Raw genomic sequence first — 26,607 nt, 5'->3', positions numbered from 1 at the left:
GGAAGTGTCGGAAGGAAGTGTCGGAAGGAAGTGTCGGAAGGAAGTGTCGGAAGGAAGGAAGGAAGGAAGGAAGGAAGGAAGGAAGGAAGTGTCGAAGTGTCGGAAGGAAGGAAGGAAGGAAGGAAGGAAGGAAGGAAGGAAGGAAGGAAGGAAGGAAGTGTCGGAAGGAAGTGTCGGAAGGAAGTGTCGGAAGGAAGGAAGGAAGGTAGGAAGGAAGGAAGGAAGTGTCGGAAGTGTCGGAAGTGTCGGAAGTGTCGGAAGGAAGGAAGGAAGGAAGGAAGGAAGGAAGGAAGGAAGGAAGGAAGGTTGGATGATATCCCTCCCTACCTGGCTCTCACTTAAGGGCTTGACTTTACACTCCCAGTGCTCTGCCTGCTGTTCTGCATGAACATCAAGTCCCATGCAAGTAAAGCCACTCAAAACTGAGCCAATGCATATTGGCTCACTCTTTTGACTTAATGTGCAACACTGCTCACTGGTAGCCTCAGTGTGTGACTAAAATGGCACTGTATGAAGTGTTCTGTATCTGGCAGTATAGTCATAAACTGGAGCACCCCATTGGGAACACAGTACTTAAAATTAATAGAGCCAACCAACCTGCTGGGTGTTCTGGGATAAGCCATAAGGTTTTTCCTCCCACTTCTGCCAAGACTTGACAAGACCTCTGTTAAGTGCATCCCACCAGCCCCAGTACAACAGCTCCCCATCGGGAAGAATATGGCTGTCAGCTGGGGTTTTTCCAAATTAAGTCTTGCAAACAGTCTGCAGAGCTTGTACAACAGTCAAGGGAGCCAGGCATTTAACCAATCTGCCAGCAGAGAGCTAAAGCACACTGTGTGCTCAGTAGAATTCGTGCACAGAAAAGGGGTAATTTCATACTGGTTTTGCACTGAACAATTTGTTGAGATGACAGCAAAGAGAAGCTCTAACCTGCCAAATGATTTCCTGCTGATATTCAGACAGATTTAAAGTTCTGCATTAACAGCCAACAGCAAAGAGTCTCAAGATGAAGTCAGTGAATAAACCATCAAAAATGTCATTTACAAATACTGCACTTCAACAGAGCAAATGAGTTAGAACTAATGCTAAAGAGATTTGCAGACACTTTGCAAATACAGACACCTAGCCATGTGGCAGCTGAGTACAGGCCTTTTCTGCGGAACATTTGCTTTCTCTAAAGCCTGAAACACTGCAGTACAGACTTCAGACTACTTGGAACACAAAATGAACTTGGTATTTTAAATGTGAAATCTGAAAATATTCAGTTACTTGATTCTGAGAAAATCATCCAATGAATGAATGTGTTAGTCTCCTTTGGTTCACACAGAATTAGTTTTAAAATTTTTTTACAAACTCTCTCTCTGCTGAAGGGGTGTTTGCATAGACAAAAAAATTGAGAGTAATTGCCTACATTCAGTTCTACATTCAGTCAATATTAATGTTTGTTCATATGACTGACAATTCTCCCCAACAATCTTAAAAATGACAGTACAAAAATAGCCCCTTTCCACATTTTCCTAGTTGACTAGATTCTAGAATTTGAATTGACTTTACAGAAATGAGTCTTTATTACACTGAAGTTAAGTTGTATTTCTAGAATATGTGATGCAATTAATTGCTGTATTTTATTATTATTGGAAAGTTTTATCCAAAAATCTGTGGACAATATATTTTGTTTTGATTGTGTACATATGAAGAGATCTTTCATCTTGGGAACTAACTGCCCTGCTTTATTGACGTTCAGTGAAACTCAGTCACAAAATTACCTGTAAATTAGTATACTCTGAACAAAGGAAAGAAAAATACCTAGCAGCTCTGCTTGTGGGAATTCCAAGATGGTGCATGGCCTCACTACATAAAAACTCTCGAATAGAAGAGCGAAGCACAGCTCTCCCATCACCATTCCTATGGAGAACAGAGAAATAAGGACCAGGTCATAAAATCAAAGCAAATTTCAAAAAGAAAACATTCAGTTTTAGCGTACACAGAGTAACTGCAACTAACCTGGAGTATGGGGTCTTTCCTGAGCCTTTTAACTGCAGTTCCCACTTCTCACCATGCCTGCAAAAATACCATTGGCATTTCTAACAATAGATCTCAGGTTAACCATGAGTCAGCTAGACTGAACAAAGAGTTCAATCAGACACTCAAAAAAAAGTCACACCTGTTTGTATATACTCCGATCAAGTGGGCTCTTCCATCCCCCAGCTGACCTGCCCAGCTACCAAACTGACAAAAATTAAAATCAAGTTATTGTTCTCTATCATTTATAGAAGTTATAACTGAAACAATACAGATTAAATCTAGGTCCTCACAAAAGACACATTTGCTCACATTAAAATGTTGAACCCTAAAGCTGTACTTCCATACTCACTCCAAAAATGAATCAGAAAACCACAGTAACACCAGTAATCCTCTTTTTTTTTAACCTTCCAGCTACAACGTACAGCTACAGACCTGTCTTTTGTATAATGAGCCTTTAAACCCACATGGCTTGCTTTGGTTTTCTTTAATTGGAAATTACAAGTCAAATTCTAGCATTCTTCTCCATGAATAATCATAGCCATTTCAATGGAACTTGAACTTTAGTAATCATGGTGTAGAAGTGAGGCTCTGTCCTTCTCCACTCCTCTGAGCTATTAGTATTAGATACTAATAGTTGGCCAGATTGCTGGGCTGCTAAGCAGACTCAGCAGCTAATGAAAGTTAAAAACATAATTTGCTTCAGGGATAAACAAAAGCAGAGCAAGTAAGCAGGGTACAGTGGAAGGATATTATAGTTCTTTTCCACCTGCAGCCCATTATGAAGAACAAGTTTGCAATCAAAGTGTTAGTAAGTGTTCATGTACTCACAGACATTCACTCATGTACTCACAGGTATTATCCAGGTGTAATTCACAAAGACCCACACAATTCCACCTGGAGGAACGAGTGCCATACTTACCTGGTGACCCCCATACCTATGGGCCAGTGGAACAGACCCAAATATCACTTTGCCACCACTGACAAACTCCAGAAAATCAGATGATCCTTTGACAGATATATCAAGATCCAAAATATTTTCAAGAACATCCTGGAGAAAAAAAAATAATACTTGAATATGATCAAATTGTCAGTGGTAATGAACATGTTTTCTACAGATTTCATCATTAAAAGACATCTCACAATATGTTTTAAATGCTCTGTTTGTTTAAAGTATTTATTGAAAAGATATTTCAGGATAAACAGCATATGAATATTAAAATATACTTTAGTACATGTATTATTAATTTCTACTAATTAGAGAGGAATAAAAAAAACAATAGCCAACCTTTGAAACAGCTACAAGACGAACTCTAGATTTAAAAGGTGTAGGATAGACAACTGAAAAAATGCAATTTCTCACATTACGGACATAATTTTCTTGGATCACATCAACTGGAAAAGGATCTGTAAACATGAAACAGACAATAAATGCTGCATAAAAAATAATTAATCATATTATTCTTAATATGCTTCCTCTTAAATTCAGCTAAAATGCTTTAAAAACAATTAAAACATATAATATTACAACTTTACCTATGTATACTAAGCCTTCATGAAAAGCAAGCCCAAATAAATTTAGGATTTTATTGTTTGGAATTTCTGAAAAGGACTGATTTAAAGAATCTATCAGGACATTCTAGTTTTAAGATCTAAATAATTTCTAAGAATAGATTGAATAGACTGTGACTGGAACAGTCTCTGGGCAGTTTGGTGTGACACTCAGTTATAGACCCTAACAGATATCTGCAGGAGATAGAGAAGTTCAGCTTTCTCCACAGCTGAACAATGCAGTGCAACAAATTTAAGTCACTGTGCACCAGCAACTGCTGTGTACATTCCATATGCAGCAATGATCACCACACAACCCAAGAAAACAGATGAATCTTTTCTGAGTAATGTAAACAGTGAATAAATGGGTGAGAAGATGTAGCTTTTGCTGTAGCACACGTGTACTCAGAAGCAGTGCTTCATTCTTCCTTCAGACCTACTCTATGCCCTTTTCCATGGTAACAGAGGACAAATATTGTTTTAAACCAGCGTGGTTGACCATCTTTATGGACTTTTGCTTGCAACAATCTTACAATTCCACATTAATTATAAAATTTCGGTACCTCATAGACACTGTTTTGTAAAAATTTTAAGTTAGCTAACATCTTTGGAGCCTTGCTGCTAGCCGTGTTTCTCACTGCCTCTAATGACAGATCTTCTTATAGCCAGCTGCCACAAGATTAATCACTGATGATTATTTCTTAATGCTCATAAGTAATTGCATCACCTGATGAAATTAGTTCTGTAGTGTTATCATATCAATTAGCTCATTTTGTATGCCCGAGAGCTGGGAGAGCTAGAATGCTTTGTGTACTTCCAGAGACATGTCAGGTTATCAGCTCTGCCTTAACACATAACTGGGACCGGGGGGGTGGGGAAAGCTCCTTATGACCAATCTAGTTTTAACTTTAAAGCTATATTTGACTGTGTGTATCAGGTCTTAGTTATTGCTTCAGGAGCTGCTACAACTCAACAAGCAAAATCGCCGGGCAGGACGCAGTAGTACAGAGCCCCGGGACATGGCACGGCAGGAGCACAGAGCCCGGGACCGGGCAGGGCAGGACTACAGAGCCCCGGGACCGGGCAGGACAGGTGTACAGACCGCGGGACCGGGCAGGACAGTAGTACAGAGCCCCGGGACCGGGCAGGGCAGGAGTGCACAGCCCCGGGACCGGGCAGGCCGTACCTAGGAGGCTGTCGGAGGACAGGGCCCAGGCGCAGAGCTCCGCCGCCCGGCGCCGCGGGCACTGACCCGGCTGAGGGCGGGAGGCGTTCGGGGCCGCGCAGAGCCCGCGGGAGCCGCACAGCGCGGCCACACAGCTCCAGGCCAGGCAGGCAGGCAGCCAGGGCCGCCACCACATGTCCGCAGACCTCGCCTTCCAGAGCCGCCCACGAACCCGGCCGGAGGTCTCCCGCCCCCAAAGAGGGCGTTGGGGTGCCCGCCCGGCGCCGGGCCGGAGGGCGGTGGCGGCGCGGGGCTTCCGCGTCCGGGTCGCGGCGGTGCCGGGAGGCGGTGCTGGTGCGGCGGGGCTGGGGGACACCATGGCCTTGCGGTGGTGGTGGCGGAGCGGCTCGTGGTGCCGCCGGGCTCCGCCGCTCGGCTCCGTGCCGAGCCCCGGCCCCCGCGTCCCGCCGGCCCACAGCGCGGCGGTGAGTGCGGCGGCGCCGGGCGGGCGCGGAATGAATGGGGCGGGGGCCGCCGGGCCGGGCGGGGACCCGCGGCCGCCGCTCCTTCGGCGTCCCGCAGCCTCCGCCCGGGAAGCGCCACGGCCCGGGGGTGGTTCTCTGCCGGGGGGTCCTTGCTGGGGGCAGAAGCGCGCTCGGTGCAAGGGTAAATTCCGGATTAGGGGTTTTCAGCGCTGGTCAGTCTGTGAGCCTCTCGGAGCCGGCCCTAGGTGGGAGCAGGGGAAGCGGTTCTCATTATGTGAGATTTTGAAGGCATTTGTGTGTGTTAGCTTTGTGAGCGGTAACGGGGCCAGTTCGCTCACTGCCTTCACAGTGAGCTTCTTCACAAGGCCAGGCTGCTGCTCGGAGCCTCGCTGAGGTGCTCTGGCTGTCCTGACCCAGGGACAGTGCTCTGGCGAGCGCGTCCAGCATCCCGCAGCAGCCGCTGTTCCAGGGTCAAGCGGCAGTGTGAGGGAGGGAGGGAGTCTCTGGGTGCCCGCGCTGAAGGATCAGCTATTTTTAGCGACAGAACGCGGTGAGAGGTTCTAGAGAGCGACTTGGGAATGTCTCAGCCCTAGGGCCGGACACTGAAGTCAGACAGCAGTGGGTTGCAGATCTGTGATAAGCTTGAGCTCCTTGCCTTGTCTCCTTGCATGGCCTTGTGTAAGCACGGAGGATGGAGGAGTGCCCTTGAGCCTTTACAGGGCTTTTGCTTGTCTCCCACTGTCCAAGGAGAGAGAGGCTTTACTTTAATCCGCGTCTGAGGAGACGCTGAGGCACGGGGAGCAGGAGCAGGTCTCCTTGAGCATTTCTGTGTGAGTTTTTCCAGAGGCGGTTGGGCGAACACGTGGATTGCAGTGATTTTAGGTTGGCTCAGCCCAGCATTGGGCAGGGCTCGGTACTTCCTGGCAGCATTCCCAGGAGCAGAGTAAAAGCTGTACTTCCTTCCTCAGCCTATTTCTGCTGGAATCTTGTACCTGGGAGTGTGCCTTCCTTCCCCCATGCTCCTGAGCTCTGCCTGCAGGGAGGGATCCTTGGAGAGATTGCTGCATTTGCAAGTCAGGTTCTGGATATTTAGCAGGGAAGATGGGCAGATGTAAATTATGAACATCAGGCAGAATTGAAATTGCTTCAGAGAAAACAAGGATGTGGTTTTCTGTTAGTGTACTGAAACAGCTCGTGCTTTTCTCTATGCTTTGATTGGTGCCAGGCAGGAAATATTTAAAAATCGCACCTTGCTCAAGTGCAAAAGCAAGGTTTTATTGGAGCAGCTTTGGTCATTTAAGTGATAAGCCTCCTGGGCTGGGCCTGCGAGGGGAGAAAGTCCAAGGCTGTGGAGCAGACGAGTCAGGTCAGTGTGCCGGGTGAAGGGTGCACTCGGGTCTCACGTGGTGTGGAAGGGGTTATGAGACTCCCTTTGCTGCTGGGTTGTTAAAATGGAGAAATAGAGCAATGGTGATGAGTACTTTTTTTTTTTTTTGTAGTCAAATGTTTTCTGGCAGTTTAAAGTTCTGATAAACTGTCCCTGGTTTTATTTTTTGCAGATGTGTCACATTACCCAAAGAAGTTCAACTTTCTCGTTTCCAAAAATATGTAGTATATTTTGGCGGTAAGTTGGAGATTCACATTGCTGTGCAGTGGGTGAGAACAGAGTTATTGGGTGAACTGGGCAGTTACACCTCTGAGCTGTAAACTTTGAAAATAAGGTTACTTAGTCCAGTATAGACTGCTGCTGTAGGGCTGAGTCTGAATCTCAGTCATCTATCCTGGAGAGTAACGGGCAAAGCAAGAATGTTGCAAGAAAATACATACAAACAAACAAACAAATCTCCTACACTAAATACATCTTAATGCATCCAGGTGGAGCTTTCACCCTTTTCTCATGAACTTTCCTAGCACCATCACGCTACCTGGAAGTATTGATTTAATTTATTATGTAGCTGGGTATACAAGGGAAAAAATATCAAATCTAAGGAATATTTTTTCAGGAGTTGACCTGAGAGGGAAGAAAGTAACAGAACAGTTGGGTTTCCAGAAGTGAGGGCTCTATCTCCAAATGTAGGCTACACTATCCATAGTGTATTCAAAAGGAATAGATGGAGAGCAAGTTGGTGTTCTGTGTCTTAGAATATCTGGGGTCCCTTAAGGGCAGAGTGTGTGTGTGTTTGCCAAATGCACTTTGCCAGGTCCCAAAGCTTTATGATCATCAATACACAGCTCTTCTGTCCTTGCACCTTACTGTCTGTCTGAAAAGGAGTGTTTTGATGTCTTCATATATTTTAGTCATTTGGTTAAATGGGGTGTGATGGGAGAGGGAGAGAAAGAAACCCTTTCAGATGTTTCTGTATGGGGAATCAGGGGAGCATGACTTCTAACAAGCCTACTCTTGAAAAACACTGTCCCCAGGTTTCATCACGCAAGTACATCCCACTGGTGCAGCTGCAGTAAGACAATTAGTGATGAAAAATACCAAGACCCTTTTCAACTTGGTAGAAAAGACTTGAAGAATCTCTATGAAGACATTAAAAAGGTATGGGATTTTGGTGACTATGGTGGCATGTCATGATGATTGTTTTTAATAGCAGCCATCAGTTTGGGTATTTATTGAAGTAATGTTATTTGTGTTTGCAAATTAACACAATGTGTATATTGCTGTCTGCAACTTAAACTGAAGGCAAATGGAGCATTTCTCATATTTTATAGAACCAGAATGCAATTTTTTTTTTCTGATTTGCAGCACTGGAATGCATCATTTACATTTCAGATTACTCATAGTAATTTTAAAAATAACTCGAGCTTACACTGGGTGGAATGAATGTAAGCAATAACCTTATACATGCATACTGTTTTATTTACACTAAGCAGACTGACTTTGTGACTTCTATGCTGAAATGCTCTTGTCCTTTTTATAGGAATTGCTGGTGTCTGCAGCAGAACTTAAGGAAATGTGTGATTATTACTTTGATGGGAAGGGAAAGGCCTTTCGACCAATGATTGTGGTGCTAATGGCTCGGGCTTGCAACATTCACCATAATAATTCCAAGTGAGTTGGTCACTTTCAGATATGCACATCATGCTTGAAAGTTATCATTCTTGTGTCTCTGATAAATACTTTATGAAAATAAAATGCTCCTCAGGAAAACCTGAATGTAAGTTCCATCTTGAAGCTGTATTTTTGTAGTTGTCAGTGCAAAAGGAACTGCTGGGTTTATTACATATTTACATGTGTTAAATTGTGGACTATACTGTGCTTGTAAGCAGGGTGGATAAATAATGTTGCTGAATTATTATATTTGTAAGGCTTTTAGTCAATTCTACCTTCTTGCATAAATGCTTTATTAGAACCTTTAATACTCTTTGAAACTATGTAAACTTCATTAAGTATTTTCATTTGTAACCACTCCTGTTCCTATTAAACTCTGGTCACAGGCAAGAAGTTTGCTGTGATAAGTTTGCTGTGAGATTTTTTTTAGTAATTGTGCAGAAAAGCTGTTAAAGAGCTGGTATGATTATATTCAAAGCTGTGAGATTTTGAAAACAGTAAGAGGTTTTTTTTTCCCACCCTCTAGTAGAAAGTTTCTACACTTTGTGTAAGATTCTAAGCTAATTAATCTGGTGTAATCCTTATGATCTCCAAGTTACTTGAAAGCAGTTTTAACTGAGCAGATCATGCTTGGCCTGTATTCTCTGTCACTCCTGAGTCTGGCTCGTTGCAGATGTTTCACTCCACACCTTCCTATCAGCTGCTATGTTTGCATTTTGAGGAAAGATGTTGGCTGGAGTGTTCTCCAGTTGCCTTCCAGTCTTGCCTTGTATAGAATTCCAAGTAGATGATCTTTGGTCCCTTTCCAGAAATGTTTCTAGACTAATTTGTTAGTTTTAAGGGATTTCTCTGAGCTCTTGCACCGTTTTCTCTCTGTAGGACTAGTTTAATGCCTTGTTGGACTTGATTACTTCTCAGAGCATGGCATGTATTTTGTTGCAGGGATAGCACCTCCCCCTGTAGCCCCTACTATGTGAATGTAATTATGAAGGAGAAAGCAAAACTGAGCTTGCAGTGTCCTTTCCTCTGTGTGCCAGTTCCTCTTGTTTTAGGAAAAGTCATCCAGGATTAATGAACTTTGCCTCAGCCAGATTCTGTTGTCAGTTCAGGACTGCTTCTTGTCATTGACTCTGAGATAGCAAAAGGAACAATATTGGTTGTGCAAATCCTCAGGAATACCTTTTGCCACAGACTGGCTTAATATATTCATGGGTCATCTTGACATGAAAAACAGGAGTGTGAGGATGGCACTTTTTGATGGCAGAGTCATTCTTGATGATCATCCATCTGTGGTGAAATGTAAGGAAGTACAGCAAACCAAAGCTTTCTGCTTGAGCTTGTAGGGTCTCAGATGTCCCATTAGGGCATAAGCCCAGTGTGGTTTGCAACCACCTTTGTTATGAAAAGCCTCAAAGATACCCTAGCATGCACCAGCCATCCAGGTCAGCTACAGGAGTGTATATCACACTTCCTGAGATCATCAGCCTGCCTGATCCCTGTGCTCAAAATAAGTGAAGTCCAGCTGGCTTCAGGGGTGGATTGCAAGGATAATCATGAAGATTGAAGACTTGTGGTCTACAAATTTATCAGGAACAGAGTGAAAGACCTACTTAAAACAAAGCATTATGTTTCTAAGAGAATGGAAATTTAGGAGGAGATTTAACAACAGGGACAGTGAGTTTTTGGAGCATCTTTGGAATGAAAATAATGGTAAAAATAGTTTTATCTCATTATAGTGTGTAGCATGAAAAGCTTATGAACAAACTCATGTGTTCAGTACTGAGAAGGCTGGAACTGATGTCATACAGTGTGGGAGTAGAGCAGTGAATCAAAGAGAGGTAGCAGTAGAAAGACTGAATTTGCCTGTATGCTCAAAGTGTATTTGCTGTCTTTTGACATATGTATATGCTCATGGACATATTCTTATCCACATGTTATGCTGTCTCAAAACTATCAGGGCCTGTTTTGAGACCTGCCCTATGCCAGTAAGAAGGTGCCACATATTCCTGGGGCGAGTGTTTGCTTTGCAGTAGCCAGCCCTCAGCATAAGTCCTCTGATTTCTAGATGCCTGTGTCATTTGGCAGTGTTTGTACATCTGTTGTGGTTCTAATCAGCACCTCCAAAATATGTTCAGTGTTTCAAAGGCCTCCTCAATAATCTGAACGTTCCTAGTACAAATCAGGCTGAGTCACCATCTTTGTCCTGTTGCTTTTAGAATGAATTTCTGAGTGGCAAGAACAAAAGTGTTTCAGCAATTGAATGGAATGAAATCTCAGGGTGTTTACCTTCCTGTTCTGTGCCCTGTGCCAATTTTTCCAAGCCTGTGATTGTAATTAAATATCCCTTATGTTGATACAAGTCTTCACTGTACTGCTTGTTGGTTATTGCATGGTGGCCAATGCTTTTGAGGGTTGGCAAGGCCATGCGAAAGGAATTTACATTTGTACTGTGGATACCCAGTTCCTATGAGCTGATAAAGTTTTATGGGCATTTTCTTCTCTTTTGCTTTTAAGCTGCTTGAAGCAGGCTGTCTTACACCTGCTCTGGGTGTATATATATATATATATATACACACTTCAGTTCACAATGATACTATGATTGATTCATTATTGTTCTTTCTTAAAGCAACATTGTGTCCAGGTGGCAGATTGTTCTTGCAACTTTTTTAATGGGGAAAATTGAGTATGTAGAGAAGTAATACTGCATATTTTTAACTCTGCTACTCTTCTACAAACCTGGGGGGGAAAATACTTGCCTTACATTTTGCTTCTCCCAGTGTTTTTTAAAGATGTTTTTCACTTTCAATTTGTCATTTTCCTTGAAGCAGTTTATCATTCTTTTCCTCAGTTAATACTGATTCTTCTCCCAGGCTTGTTTTTATTTGTTGAGGCTTTGGTTCCCACATGTGAAGAGACTGACCACTCCTGTACTGTTCATCCCCAGCATTTTTTTTTTACTTTTGCCTCTGGGGTTTGTATTGCAGATGTTCAGTTTCTCCTTCATCTTGTTGCCATTCTCAACTGTAATATAACTTGCTGGACCCAGCATGCTTTTGCCTGCTTTTTCATTTTCTTTTCTTCCTTTTCTGCAATTTTTGTATAAAAGGTAATACTTTTCCTTATTTAGCTGTTAAAATAACAGTTTGGGAAGGCTACAGGTCCTGATCTTACAAGGCAGTCCCAGGAGACCTTAGCCTGACAGGACCTAGTGTTTCTGTATTCTCCAAAGTGTTCACAAATGAGAATTTTTATTTCTATTGCTACAACCAAAAAGAGAGAGGCAAATAAGAGAGGGCCAAAGAAATACAACAATAATAGGTAAAACAGTGAGCACAAAAGTTTGGGGGGGTGGGTGGGGAAGGGAAATAAATTTATCAGAATAGCGTAAGAAACAAATAAAATGGCAATAAAATAAAATTGAATGTTTCCTAAAGATAGAACCTGCCAACAACCTTAGTTCCCTTTAGTTCCCTTTTGCTTCACTCCTCCAAACTGCTGTTGTCAAAAGCCCATAGTGCCAGCTGCTCTGCAGTTTTCTCTGGTGTTAGCACATGCAGCCTCTGTGCTTCCCCTGTTCTGCAGTGCCCTTCTGTGTCACAGACTCTGTTTCTGTGATGATTGCTTCTTTCAGCCCCAGGGCCTTAGCAGGAGATTGATGCTTGAAGGACTGTGGCCATAGCACAACAATGTTGCAAGTTCCTGTTCTCATTTCCTGTCCTTAAACTGGCAATATTTACTTATTGGCAAACACATTGCCTCCAAGCTTTTTGTTGGAGAGTGTAAATACTGGTTTGTGCGGTTTTGAGTTTGGCCCTCACCCTTGCTGGGTGGTTTTGGTTGGTTGTTTTGGTTTTGGACAGGGATATTTGGAGTGAGACATTTGGGCTTTCTTAACCTATGTGGTCAGCCTTGGCTTGTTCAGTGTTCATGAAACAAGTTCTGTAATGGAAAACACCTCAGGGTACAGCACATCTATAAAACCTTATCACTGAATCAAGCAGGGGGTCCTACTGAAGGACAGAACATGATTAGTCATTTAAAATATTTGTAAATATACATCAGCTCAGGGTGTCTTTACTTTGAGAATGACCTAAAAATGGCATCTTTCCACTTACTGGATTTGCTGTTATCTATTCAGTTACTGCCACTTTTTGCCTTTGTTTTGCAGGAGAAGCTGAATGAAAAATGGCAGGGGATGAGAAAGATCCTGGAGTTTGTGTGTTTTCCCCTAAAAGTAGGCATGCTCTGATCTAGAATTAGTCTCACAAGATGCATGCAGGAAACAATTGCAGAACGTTTTTTGCCAGCAGTGGGTAGAACCTTGCTTGAGACTTTGTGGAAATAGTAGTTTTAAAACCCCTTCAGATGAAATTGTCACATTTGATACAACATTCTGGAAACCATGAACATTCCTATGCCATTTTTAGTCATTGTCAGAGATAAGATAGAGTATAATGCAGAACTTTTCAGAACCTGCTTTTGAAATAACTGGTTTTGTGCTGTCTTCATACTACTGAAATATTTCAGTGTGTCAGTGAGTGTTGCCATTTACTGCTGCTTCCCAGCAGGAAGTCCAGTCTGCTGACATAATTAATGAAAAAGGGAATCCCCAAAAGGAGAGCAGTGCATGAAAGAGGCTGGAGACCTTTACAGTTTTTTGAAGGTAAGTTTTCTCCTACTTAGTAAGAGTAATTCGTTTTGGAAAACTATTTACACTGAACTAGCATTTGATTAAATCACTAGTCTGCATTAAGACTTGCCTCCAAACAACTATGAAGGTTTCCAGCTCTTATTTTCTGTTGTGTAAAAGCCATATTTTCACAGCCTATGAGCTACCCATTCATCCTGCTATTGTTCAGGATGTAGAACTCCCACTGACAGCAGTGCAGAATTCTGTGTAGAGGTAGGTGTCAGAATGCAGTGTTACGTCAGCAGACTGCAATATGTTCTTTCATTTTGTGATTAATCACTACATTTCAAAGGACATAGGTAGTGCAGGAAAGTTTTAAATTCCCTTAGCTGCGGTGAAATTATCTTCTGGCTCAGTTCTTTTTCTGTTCTCCTGTAAAATAGTATAATTTTCTCTGTTGTCTGTGTACCAGAAGTACATTATTTATATATCAGAAGTAGTTTCTTTCTTGTGTTGTGGGTTTTAGTTTTTGTGTGTTATTGTTTTGTATGTGGGGCATTTTAAATATCCATGTGGACCTGTTACACCTATGAGGCAGGGCTGACTGGGATAGCCATTTCTGGAATCCTGCATGTAATCCATGATGAAAACAGAAAAATACCAGAAGACAGTGGTATCTCGATACTAAGGGAGATGGTCCTTTGTGTGAGCTAGGTTGGCTCTTTTATGTGCCTTTTGCCAACTTTGTTCTCTAGATAGTTGCTTCTGTGTTCTTCCCTTACCTTCTTTTCACCTTGTTTAAAAAAAAGAAAAATGGTGTGAACTACTGAGAGTTGAATCATCAGTGTGAAATCTTCCCAAAAGCTGAGTTCCAGTAAGTGTTAGGTATTTGGTGTTTACAGTCCTAAAGTGCTTGCAGTAGAATTCAAGTTAATTCCTCAGGCTTCTGAAGAACCTCTGGGGTTTTAAGGTAATCAGATAACATAAAGGATAAGACCTATGAGTTATATCTTTCAAATGTAGAATGCAGGTTTCTGTTCCTTCTGATCTCTCCAGCTTGCTGCTTGGTAGAGTTATCCAGCTGTAGAGAGTTTGTGATGCCATGATTATAGGTAGCACAACAGAAATAAGGAAAACCTAAACTCATCTACAGAGCTACCTGTCATTCTTTTCTCTGCTGTTTTCCAGATGTCAGACATGGAGCCAAGCATCCTTGATGCTGTGCTGTTTATTGCAGTCTGGATTTAGAGGGATTACAGTCAATAACGCAGGAGTTTTGTAGTACTGTTAATGCAGCAATGTAGAAATAGGCCTCATGAGGATGGACCCATCCCTCTGCACTTACCGTACTAATGTGATCTTACTTTCTCTTGTCTTCCTAATTCCAGGTTTGAAAGAAGGGGTGAGACCAGGAAAAAGCTGTGACAGCTGTTTTCAGAGAAACATTTTTGTTTGTTTTTTAACAGAAATTCTGTAGTGTATTGCAGCATACAGAATTGATTTAATTATTTGACAGTTCTTGTTTTTTGATTTTAGGGAGGTGCAAGCAAGCCAGCGCTCCGTGGCCATAATTGCTGAGATGATCCATACAGCCAGTCTAGTTCATGATGATGTCATTGATGATGCAAATTCTCGCAGAGGAAAAAGGACACTTAATCAAATCTGGGGAGAGAGGAAAGTGAGTTTGCTAATAGGTGCAAGGCTTGCCTTTGAATTTCAGCAGAGCACAAATACCTAGAGGTTTGTATGGCTAGGTCTTGGAATATGTCAGAAAACATATGAAGAGGTGTGCACAGCTTGTGGGTGAGACAAATGTGTTTTCCTTTTCTGAACTGTTGGAAGCATTATCTACTGAATGGTTGAAGTGTGTTAGTGTTGGACCTGTCCAGCGTCCAGAGGAGATGACTGAGAGGGGTCCTCGTTGTAAGTATCTGAAAGCAGTGTCACAAAGATGCATCCAAGCTTTTCTCAAGTAATAGGACAAGAGGCAGAGGACAAAAACTGATGCACAGGAAGTTTCACCTGAATGTGAACAGATTGCCCAGAGAGGCTTTGGAGTCTCCCTCACTGGAGAGATTCAAGAATCATCTGAATGCAATCCTGTGCCATGTGTTCTGGGAGGTTGGACTAGATGACTCTGGCCCCTTCCAACCTGGCCCATTCTGTGATTATTGCTGATTATTACTGATTTTGGCATTCCCTGTGCCATTCTCTACAGTGCTGTTGAAATACTTTAAACTTGTACCTCATCCTGAATGCTGATTCAGTGGTGAACACAAAAATGTTTTCAGTCAGCAGGAAGTATTTTTGAAATTGGTGTTTTCTTCACAGAGCATTACAAGAAAGGTCTTCACCAGAAAATACAGGGAAGGAACTTGAAGCAGTTCAGAGTTCACATGGTGTAACAGTCACAAGAGAATGGTGAAATAGAGAACTAATGTTCAAAAAAACTTCATAAGCAAACACATACTGCATACAGAGGGGACAGTGCTTATACAGAAAAATATAACCAGTAGTATATGATAGGGACTCAAAAATTACTCAGATTTCAGTATTTGGTTATGTAGTTTTTTCGCTCTTTAAATGAGATATTTGTGCTTTATGTAGGAAAGTTTTGTAATGTGAGTAGATCTGACAATTAAAGGAAATGGTATAGTCTGTAGTAACACAGGAGAAGACTTAAGGGATCACCTTTTTGTTGTTGTTGTTGTTAGGCTGTTCTAGCTGGCGACTTCATCCTCTCAGCTGCTTCTGTAGCTTTAGCACGAATTGGAAATACCACTATCATCTCTGTTCTGACTCAGGTGATTGAAGATCTGGTGCGTGGTAAGGTTTTTTCCTGTTTTAATCTTCCAATTTTCCTGCCTAAGCAGTAAACCCACAAATAAAACCTCCCTTCTGTGCAACTTTTTAGGTGAATTCCTCCAGCTGGGTTCCAAGGAAAATGAGAATGAGAGATTTGCTCACTACCTCGAGAAGACTTTTAAGAAGACGGCGAGTCTGATAGCAAACAGTTGTAAAGCAGTATGTACGTCTGTCTCTTCTGAAGTTAACATACCATACTGTAAGCTTCACAGCTAAACCAGCATTGCTCTTTGCTCTGGAGACCCTCCAAAGCAAAACCCTGAAATGGTATTCTGCCAGAATGTGAAAGAGTTGGAGATTGTGAATTTCATCACAGTTCAGCTGTGTAGCCTCCAATATTGGTTTTCACTTTTTCTTTGAGTTTTTTATTTATACACAGATTTATTGTTATTTTCAAGAATCAAAATGAGGTTCAAATAATCATAACAGTGGCAATCTTCAATTTATGAAATTCTGGAACTTTGAGACAGTGGTTTTAAACTCAGTTGATAATTTTTGAGTCTATAATTTGATTTTAAATCTTCTTTAACACCTGGCCCTACTCATTGGTGCTGAGTGAGACCTTAAGTGGTAACAGTGGGAGGAAACAATTATAGAATCAGAGAATAAGCTGTGTTGGAAGGGACCCATCAGGATCATCAAGTCTAACTCCTGTCCCTGCATGGGACACCCCAAGAGTCACACCATGTGCTGAGAGCATTGTCCAAACACTTCTTGAACTCTGTCAGGTTTGGTGCTGGGACCACGTCCCTGGGGAGCCTTTTCCGGTGCCCAGCCACCCTCTGGGTGAAAACATTTTCCTGATATCTCTACATCACATTGTAAAAAACCAGAAGCATGTACTGGATTTGTCTGGAGGTTTTAATTACCAATTACTTTATCCAGCCCTGTCACTCGGTTCTCTTACTTGATTACAAAAACATCCAATTCAAGATTATGTTCTTACTCAAAAGTAGATATTCAGTTTTAGTGCAGAAAATAGAGGTGGGTAATAATCTCACCCCAAAAGAGACTTTTGTTTATTCTTTTTAGTGAAAAGCAGTATAGCTAATGGATTCCATAGCAAGTGGGAATTCTTAAAGAATTAGAGTAAAAATCTGTGCTAGTGTTAATCATCTTCCTTTGTTCTCAGGGAACTGGTGCATTTGTTCAACAGACAGCAGTTGGAAATGGCTTATATCAAAATGATCACATAGAATGAGACACATGGATTTCGGGGGAGGAAAAATACATTTTATTCTAGTTGGAGGAAAGAAATAAAGTCTTCTGGATTGCTCATATTAATGGCAATATGACCCTGACAATTTTCTTCTGCAAGTCTTGTTTTATATCAGTAGGCACCTGGGCTAGTAAAGAGCTTCACATTATTCTGCTACCCCAGAAAAAACATACGCAAGTTTTAATATTCATTTTGACAGTCTGCCTAAAAGAATCTTTGCAGATGGAAGAAATCACATTCCCACTGGGTGGATTCTCCCTACAGATGTGCTAATTTTAGCTTTTTCCTTTTCATGACTTGCAAGAGTAAAAGATTTAAGCACTTCCCTTGAGACTGAGGCTGTGATGCTGGTCAGGGGGGTGTTTGGCTGCTTTTCTTCTAGTGGCTGGTCTGAGTTGTTCCATTGCTGAACTGCTGGAACTTTATATGCTGTAAAATCTGTGTTAGAAAGGAAAACAGAGAGAGGTGGTCTCTCTTCATGGCAAATCCTGATTGCTGCACATAGTACCAATGAGTTGAATATGTGTGTTTCCCTCAGTTTCTTTCTGTGTGGATTAGGAGAGCTCTATTGATAGCAGTTAAAAAGGATTTTTGTGGAGGGAATTGGTTTTGGGGTTTTTTTTTGGTTTTTTTTTTTTTGTTTTTCTGCATGTAGGTGTTGAGATATTTTTGTTTAGGTGGCTTTGGCTACTGAAGAAATGGAATCAGAAGGGAGTTCTGTTTTCTGTAGCAAAAATGATAAGCAGGATCATCAGTTCTATCTTGAAAGGAAATTCAGTTAGGGAATCAAGAGTATTCATATCTTGTTTTCAGGGACAAAACTAAGAGGAGAGACTGTGGGTTTTACAAGCAATTGTGTTCCTGTTAATGATAGGAAAAACCTGATTAGTTGCTGTGATTGAATAAATACAAGTACTAACTGGAAAGAAGATGTCAAACAGGTTCAGGTGGCACCTTAGAATTCCATGGTGCCATGCTTGAGAAATGGAAGAGGAGAATATTCCTGCAAAAAGATCTAAACAAGACACACACTGTCATTAATGCATTCTGTACCACCAAAGCTTTACTGCATTTAAATCAAAATTCTTTAAGTTAGGACTTAGGGAGAGAACAGTCTGTTCAAGATGTTAAGAGCCATCCCAGTCTCCAGTTTATTTCTGCAACAGTTCTGCATGGGGGAATGTTACCAAAATTTCAATTAAAGTGTATTGTAAAATGAGGCAGTGCCAGATGGCCCATAGTCATTGAAACCTTAGTTACTGCAAGGCATTTTTCAGAGAAACATGAGGTGACTTTAGTTCAAGAATTCAGAAACAATAAAGCTGGAGTGGAATTTCTGTTTAGTCATCAGGCCAGCTGGAGATAGCAAAATAACCTGAGCAGGTTTTCTGTCTTTTTTAAACCCTGCAGTAATGTGAATTCCTGAGCCTCATAAAGCTATTTATATTTTGCATGATATACTTTCAGATGAGGGATTAAATCCTGCTTGCTTTGAGTGTAAGGGTGCACTAGAGATTGTTGATTTCCATATTAGGAGGAAGTTTGTGCCTCCTTGTGTAAGGCACTGAAGAAACCAATAGTCTGAAGCTCTGGATCTTCTGTGAGCTCCAGTTCCTAGTTTGGTGTGTGCACAGGGCTCCATCACAAAACCCTACCAGCATGTGCAACTGGTGCCCAGGAAAATAACACCTCTGATTGTGAAGTAAACTCTCCTTTGAGCAGATGACTTTCAGAGTTTCCTTCCAACCTAAACTATTCTGTGGTTCTCCTGGAAAGAGGAACACTGTTCCTTTCTAGAAAAACAGGAGTGGATGAGCCAGGAATGAGAAGGCAGGAACCTGACTGCTTCTGGAGATGGGCATGGAGGAGAATAGCTGGAAAAGGGGAACATTTTAGAGCCTTTTCCTTTCCATGGAGGCCACAAATCTAGGACTACAAAGAACAAACATCTCTTGTAGTGTTTATTCAAGCAAATTCTGGCCCAGCAGCAGGTTGTCCTCTCTGACCTATAGAGCACTGGTAGAGATGTGCAAATGCTTTCAACTCCAGCTGCCATATTGTCACATATTAAATATCAGAGCAGGATGTATCTACCCAGAGCTGATTATGTGAAATTCAGTAAAGAGGCAAAATTGATTTATAGTCTCTCATATAACATAACAGAAACAACTTTTTATTGCAAAAAGTGTGTTTGAAATAACACCAAGGAGATTGTCCTGCTTTTCTGTGTTCAAAGAACTTTCCTAAAGAATTTGTTCCACTTGGTATTAGGAGGGATTTTTCATCTTGATTTAGTGGAGGACAGGCCTGAATTCTTGCAAGATTAAATTTGTCATGAGCCAGTCATACCTATTTGAGGAGCTCTAGGCTGTTTTCTAAGGGGGAGTTTTGTCATTTAAACACATCACTGTATTGACTTGGTTATCCTGATTTGTATTTGCAAATGTGGGTATTATCCAGAGCATTATCCCAGTACAGCTCCAGTTAAACTCTGTGGGAGTGCCAGGCTGCAGCCCGGCCAGTGTCCAGCTGGGGGCAACAATCCTCAACAGCAGGGTGAGAAATTGCATCCTGAAGGAACTCCCTGATAGACACAACTCAACTGCAGGTGTATTATGTGGTCATGGCCAGAGGGTTGCTCACTTGAGGATGACTGGCAGAAAAAATCTCCCAAATTTTTAATTTTTTTTTGTCTTTTTTATGTCTATGAACAAGAATTGACCTTTCATGTTAAATGAGGAAGCTCTTTTCTTTACACAGCCCTTCCTCCCACCCTCTGCCAGCTACTGCCCACTCCAACCTTTTGCCATTAACCAGGATTTTGTCACTGAATTCTGTATTTTAATCCTCCACAGGGAATGAAATGTGGAAGTAGGTAAGGATTTCATTGGAACAGGGTAGATGCAGTCCCCCTGCCATGCTGACATTATGTGATTTATATTATAGAAGCAACAGAAAGTTAGCAGTTGATGTTAGGTCTTTGGGCAAATACTGCTATTTAAGAGACAAACATCAAAAGGAGGATAAAAAGGCAAAATGTTCTACTTTGATAGTCCCTAGCAACCTCTATTTAAATATCTCATATTTGCAGTTCACTCTGTTTAATAGCCTTCAAGATTTTCTATGATTATTAGAGATAAGTAACATTATTTTCCTGTTATACTGTCCTCTTTTAAGTAAAAGTGGAGATTGTATGATGCTGTTAATTTTTCAGTCATCCACATTCATGAAATCATCTCTCATTTTGTGCAAGTTGCATCACATTTATTAGGATGTAATATTGTTTCTTATTTCCATCTTCATGTTCACCTTCAAAGCTACTGCTGGACATGCTTTTAGTTTGAGGCTGGTTTTGGGGTTGGAGGTGTTTTTAATGATCCTGCCTTACACAGTCTTAAAGAGGAATACATGTACATACACACACACATACTTATTTTTATATTGTGTTTTCCTAGTATATGTTTTTAGTCTTAAGTAAAATGTATCTTCACTCCTTGCATTGGTCACAGCAGATTTGGAATGCCTGCAATGAACCAGGGTGGGTTTTTGTCCCCTGTTCTAATTGGTTTATTGAAGGTTGAAATAAATCTGAGTATTTAACCAACCTCATTTTGCAAAATGTATAATTGGTACGTAAATGCAAATAGCATAAATGCCCTTACTTCGAGGCAAGATAGTTATTCTCAAACCTTAGTTCATGTCCTGTATTTTAGTTTTGTGGAGTTTATTCAGCAAAATTTGTCTCTCAAGTAGTTGATTGTACTTTCATGTAAAATGTTTTGTTTATCTCAGTTTAGTGATACCTTTGTGAGCTTGGTGTGCTTTCTTCATTTGCTGTCTTGTCTTTGCCACTAATTATCCCTCAGCAGCTTTGCCTGCAGGCTAATCAAGTCATCTCCCTGAGCAAGTCAGATACAGTTAACATCACCTTAAAAATAATCAGCCTTATGTCAACTGCCCCTACTGTACCAGGTCCAACACATCCAGCTCTGTGATCTTTTATGAGACATGTAATGTCCATTTATCTGCTATCTGACCTCCAATTATCCCCTGGCTGATTTATGTATGTAATTAGTTTAATTTTCCCATCACTGGACTGGATACAACTACTACCCTCCCTGCATGTAAAGTGCATCCACATTTCTTCTCTCTTTATCCTTGCATTGTAATTTCTAAGCCTGATAAATATTTAATGAAGCTAATCTCTTTGCAGATGTGAATGTAGTTTTAATACTGCACTGCTGTTCAGCCTTGTTTTCTAGTAAGCTTGGCCAGTTTTGTGTCTCCATGAACCGAGATAAGCCAGAATGTGCCCAAGTCAGCTTTTTTTGCCTTTCCCAGATCCCTCCAGCCTGTGCTGGCTGTCACACCTATGGTCAGGGGCTAAAAGTGCTAACTTTTAGCTAACTAAAGCTTTCTATTTACTTGAGGTTTTTGTTTTTTCAGGTTTCAATTCTAGGCTGCCCTGATCCCAAAGTTCATGAGATTGCGTACCAGTATGGAAAAAACGTTGGCATAGCTTTTCAGGTAGTGTTTTTGTTGAACTAAATGGAATCTAAATTCTAAACTTCTCCAAAGTGCTTTAGAAATCAAAGTGGGCTGTCTTAATCCTTCCTACAATTCTTGTCTTTAACAAGGATTATTCTGTATTTAGCTCTAATACTTGAAAAAGAAATTTTAAATAATCTTTATGTTTATTTTTTTAGTTGATAGATGATGTGCTGGATTTTACATCGTGTGCTGACCACCTGGGGAAACCAACAGCAGCAGATCTCAAGCTTGGATTAGCCACAGGCCCTGTCTTATTTGCCTGTCGACAGGTAAGTCAGCAGGAATGAAAAATGCAAACTGCTCCTCACAGGGCCAGCTGAAACACATCAGATCTCCAGTGTCAGTGATGAGAAGGGCCTGGGCACATGTGACAAATCAGTGGGTTCAGTATCTGATGGATTCTGTGCACACACAAGAAGTTCTGAGAAACACCTTCCTGCACAACTCTACTTACTGTTAAGCTCTTGTGGGTATTGAGAGTTTTAGGACATTTTGTGTAGGTTATTCCTAAGTAGCTTCTTGCTTGTCTTTTCTCCTGAGACATCATCTTCCCAGGCTTGACTGTGTATGTAGGCTTTTTTGCCTTGTTCTGGGCTTTGTATCCATCTGGGGCCAAGAATTGAAATCCCTGCCTTGCCTTTAGGTGGGTACCTTTATTTATTGGATTTGATCTTTTCATCTCTTTGTCCTCAAGTATTATCCATTTACAAACATGAGTAGGAGTAGGTTTCCTGTCTGAAGGTTGGGTAAGAGAAAAGGGACTGTCATAAATAAAACAGGCTTAAAATTGGTCAAGATTTTCAGTGCCTTAAAAATTTTTTGGAGGAGCAAATGAAAACAGAAGCATGAGCAGCATGAAAAGACATTAAAATTGGTGCTAATCCATAAAAAGGAAAGAAATTGGTTTAATTCCTTGCTCTAGTGTCTTGTTCACCAGAGACAAGCAGATTTGGGACTTAAAAAGCAGTCCTTCCTGCCAGGCTCCACAGTGTGATATAAAAGCTGGCACAGTTAGTTCCAGCAGAGCTCTCATCTATGATCTCTCAGTGGAATTGCTTTGAGCTTGACATGGGAAAAGTTCTAAATCATTTAAAAAAGCCCAACAACTTTGACATTTACTTCCCCCTCTAAAAGAGCCTGTTGTGGGGGGAGGTGGAGCATTCACATCTGTTTGCTTCCTTGTCCTTTGGGCATTTCCAAGGATCTGTATCTCAGAACAGACAGGAGCACAGAGTATCAGCCAACTGACAAAGCAGATGAATGCATACTGAGAACGACCTTCTCTGTGTCCTCAGTGTCTCCCCATACTCATCTGGGGGCTTCACAAGCATATTTTTGAATGATTATCTCAGAACTGTGTCATCAGCAATTGGAGCTGTCCAAAGAACAGTGAGACACTCAGGCAGAGAGGGAGGATGGAGTTGTAAAACTGTTTTGGTGTGTGCTAAAGCCACGTGCAGAAGGAAACAAGGCATGTTGCAAATACCCAGTTTTGGCAGAGAATGGGTGACATCGATTGTCTTGTGGGTATTGAATATTCCAATTTTTAAATTAAAACTATTTCTTATTCATTTGTTTGGGTTGTCTGTCTCTGACTTTGAACTTCATCTATCTTTTAATTAGCTTTACAAGATAAATTAGTTCACAATATAGAAATAAAATAAAATCTGTCAGTCCTATTTTAAAATCTTGTTCTTTGTAGGCCACTTTTAAATGCTTTCCTCCTTTATATCTTTGATAGATGGGAAGTGTACATTTTTGCATTGAAATATAATATGACCATCTTATAAAGTTTTCTGGATTATCCAGAAGGTTTCTTTGTTGCAAATGTCCTGCTGTTTTCAAGAAACTGGAACAACAGCACTGCAGACTTAACTGATATATAAACAAAGCATGAGTGCTAAAAAATATGGAGCTTCAACTGACACTGGTGATGCTACTAAAAGATATTTCATGTATTTGTGTCTGAGGAAAAAAACTCATGAGCCAGGACTTGAAGACAGTCCAAAGTGTAATTATTAACTAGAGGCTGTCTTTTCAGATTAGTATTGCTGCTATCCTTTTATGTAGCTGGTACTCTTCCAGTTGTCTTCCTGACAAATATTCTTTAGTTTTTAATGTGCTCTGGATCTTCAGTGGCATATACCTTTTCTTCCTGTCCTCTCCCCTCCCTCTGAAATACACCTTTGTGCATTAGAATATTAAGGGAAAAAAAGTGTTTACCTTGATATAGTACCTATTTATTCAGTATTTAAAGTTAGCTCTCTCTGTAAAAAAAAACAACACCCCATTTATTTTTTAAGGAAATCCACTAGTGTATGCTAATTCTAAAGCTCCTCTTAAACGAGTACAGCTGGAGAAGGAAGGTTTATTTTTATTATAAGCATTCCTGTTAAATGCTGATGTGCTGCCCACTAAATAGGCAGAATTGCTAATAACAGCTCTGCCTTACAAGTTTGGGGATTTTCATGTCCTTTAGTGCTTAAATATAAAAAGTGATCCCATATGCATCCTATATAACTGTAAATATGAATAATGTGAAAACTGATTGCATGAACACTGCAATTAAATTGTCACTACCTGGCAAGGAAGCTGGGATCTAGAAAAAGCCATGACTTTCCTCTTTTAGATGAAGGATGAGTCATCACTGAACTTCTGAATGCATCTCCAGGACTGTGTATGAGTAATAGGAGACTGTCACAGCACTGATGGCTGCTACATGTTTGTACCTGAACGAGGTTGTAAAGCTGCAGTTGCAGGCCCAAAGGTGTGCAAGGAAGGCAGATCATTGTTTACAAGTATATGGCAATAAAATCATCTTTGTTTGACTCTAATCCTCTCAGGCAAGATGAACAAACAGCTCTTTCTTTCCCTTAAAAAGAATTCTTCTGTGGAGTAGCTGCCTTGAGTTGTAGCCTTATTTTGTTAAGCACTAGGTTTTTCTGTTTCTAGGCTGTCTTAAGAAAGAGGCTGCATTTTTACCTAAGTGATGTGATTTTTCTCAAAACAACTGACTTGAGTTACCTGCTTGATTTGTAGGGAATTGAGCCTGCAGTGCTAACTACAAATGCTACATGGCTGAAAACAAAATACCTTATAGATGACATTTTTCTCTTACTAAAAAAAAAAATAATCTGTGTATATAAAATACCAGCACAATGGAAAATGTAAGAGAATGTAACAGCCAATGTGTTACCATGAGGGGATTTTACAAGTTGAACTGTACAATATTGCAACAACCAACATCCTGGGTTTTCTGTACATCTGGGGGCAGAGGTGCTTCTTCCAGGAGTGCCAACACTGATCATCACCTGTGATAGAGTATCTGATGTAGATTATTCACCAGGCAGTAGCCACATCAGAAGTTACCACACTGGAACATCTGCTTAACATGATAAAATGGCAGGTGCTGACTTCTGCTTCCAACTGGCTACAGCCAGCAGAGCCAGAGCCAGGTTTCAGTTATGAATGCTTGGGCTCTGCTATATTCCTGTGCAGACTGCAAGTACAAACCTAAAGCCATACCTGTAGCAGTAGCAGTGACAGTGAAGAGGGCTGCACTTTGGTGGTGTTCTGACCTTAGCATGGCAGGCAGCTACATGGAAAACAACTCAAAAGCAAGTACAAACCTTTCTCCCTTTGTGCTCAGTTTCCAGAAATGAATGCTATGATAATGAGGAGATTCAGTAAGCCAGGAGATGTTGAGCGTGCATGGAAGTATGTGTTGCAGGTAAGACTGATATCAAATATTTCTGCTCTCTCAGTCTGAAATTCATTGCTTCTCAAGTAAAATAGCAAGACTACATTGGCAAATACCTCCTGAGTAGCATGCAATGTACAATGCCAAGTAAGAACAACTCAGTTCTCCCTCTGGCACAGTGTTTTCGCAGAAATGCTGAAGAACTTTTTTTCTTTTTTCCCCTCCAACAGCATAAAATCTGCGTAAGTAAAAAGCTCACACATGAACTCAGTTCTTCAGCTGAGGCATAGCTGTATTCAACAGCTGGTATAAATGGCTGTAATTTCCAGTCAGTCTTGTAACTGCAGTGCACACCCTATACCAGTTTTAAATTACTTTGGTCTAAAAAGACTGAGTAATGATCTGTGCCAAATTATTACCTGTTTTTCAGAATAGCATGGGGGTTTTGTACATCTCTATTTAGGGTAGGAAGGGAAGGGATAAACCATTAGTTTGTACTTTGTTATTAATACCAGTGGTGTTTTGTAATGGCTGAGTTGCTGTTTTAGCATGAATGAGTTTTAGTACTGGGACAGTTTGTGGCAGGTAGGTGGGCTTCCCCGATTACAGAATGAATCCTCTTCCTTTCTCATCAGAATAGAATGTATGAGGGTACTTACTGACTGCAGAACCTCCCTGTGCCTGGAAGAGGCAGCAGGAGGCTGATCAGGTCCCTGTCTTCTCTCCTCCCTCAGAGTGATGGTGTGCAGCAAACCACCTACCTCGCCCAGCGCTACTGCCACGCGGCCACGCGCGAGATCCGCAAGCTGCGCCCGTCCCCCGAGAGAGAGGCCCTGGTGCACCTGACAGAAATGGTTCTCATGCGGGACAAGTGAGACAGCTCCTTCCACTCCTTCTGGCAGCTACTTTACCAGACTGTGCCTACATTTATTTCAAAAGTTACTTGCTTCCAACACAAGCCACCAAAAATTATTTTTTTAAAAAAAACCTCCTTTTTTTTTTTTGAAGTTTTACTTTACTTTCTTTTTTTTTAAACTAAAGTTTAAAGTGTTTTACTGAAAGAAGCCATGCAATTCAGAGCAAATCAAACTGTGCTGTACAATTGTTTTAGTGGGGGCTATTGATTGTGGGGGATGGGGAAGATGTTTACATGTTGATGCACAAAGGCCACAATGAAAATAAATATAAATCAGTGTATGAAAACTGAAGCTGTTCCACTTGTTTACACTAATAAAGAGAGTATGCATGTACAGGAGCTGGTAAACTCCTCTGAAGAGAGGGGGTTTGGATGTTTCCCTGGCTACTTAACAGAAGCACCTGGAAATGTATATAGAGATACTGGTTTACTGTAAAAGACTACA

General features: G+C 41.1%; 2 protein-coding genes across 3 annotated transcripts in view; one reads left to right on the top strand and one right to left on the bottom strand.

Annotated features, from left to right (window-relative positions):
* LOC131555238 (protein adenylyltransferase SelO-like) overlaps positions 1-4,972 on the bottom strand; it is a 24,604-nt gene extending 19,632 nt beyond the window's left edge. The window contains exons 1-6 of the mRNA XM_058801107.1: positions 4,760-4,972; positions 3,311-3,429; positions 2,945-3,073; positions 2,165-2,229; positions 2,005-2,061; positions 1,807-1,905 (exon numbers count right to left, since the gene is read on the bottom strand). Coding sequence (XP_058657090.1) covers positions 1,807-1,905; positions 2,005-2,061; positions 2,165-2,229; positions 2,945-3,073; positions 3,311-3,429; positions 4,760-4,934 — 644 coding nt within the window. The 5' untranslated portion in view covers positions 4,935-4,972. The remainder of the gene's footprint in view (positions 1-1,806; positions 1,906-2,004; positions 2,062-2,164; positions 2,230-2,944; positions 3,074-3,310; positions 3,430-4,759) is intronic.
* On the top strand, positions 4,933-26,607 carry PDSS1 (decaprenyl diphosphate synthase subunit 1). Of its 2 annotated transcripts, XM_058801086.1 has the most exons (11): positions 4,933-5,223; positions 6,783-6,847; positions 7,645-7,768; positions 8,151-8,281; positions 14,448-14,589; positions 15,626-15,737; positions 15,826-15,935; positions 21,442-21,522; positions 21,702-21,815; positions 25,196-25,276; positions 25,981-26,607. In XM_058801086.1, the coding sequence occupies exons 1-11, from the start codon at positions 4,933-4,935 to the stop codon at positions 26,119-26,121; spliced, it is 1,392 nt and encodes a 463-aa protein (XP_058657069.1). In that variant the 3' UTR covers positions 26,122-26,607. The 2 variants fall into 2 exon arrangements, with proteins under 2 accessions (XP_058657069.1, XP_058657079.1); XM_058801096.1 differs by lacking the exons at positions 4,933-5,223; positions 6,783-6,847; positions 7,645-7,768; positions 8,151-8,281 and adding an exon at positions 12,832-12,944.

Source organism: Ammospiza caudacuta, chromosome 1 (genome assembly GCF_027887145.1).
Source record: "Ammospiza caudacuta isolate bAmmCau1 chromosome 1, bAmmCau1.pri, whole genome shotgun sequence".
In the NCBI taxonomy this organism is placed as follows: Eukaryota; Metazoa; Chordata; class Aves; order Passeriformes; family Passerellidae; genus Ammospiza; species Ammospiza caudacuta.
Note: the sequence above shows the minus strand (reverse complement) of the source record. Positions and strands in the feature narration are given on the sequence as shown.

Bases quoted from the DNA above. Each gene is read 5' to 3' on its own strand.
- PDSS1 (XM_058801086.1), top strand. From the start codon at position 4,933: ATGTCCGCAGACCTCGCCTTCCAGAGCCGCCCACGAACCCGGCCGGAG. The intron at 15,738-15,825 runs GTAAGGTTTTTT...GCAACTTTTTAG, and splicing joins GATTGAAGATCTGGTGCGTG to GTGAATTCCTCCAGCTGGGT. The intron at 21,523-21,701 runs GTAGTGTTTTTG...TTATTTTTTTAG, and splicing joins ACGTTGGCATAGCTTTTCAG to TTGATAGATGATGTGCTGGA.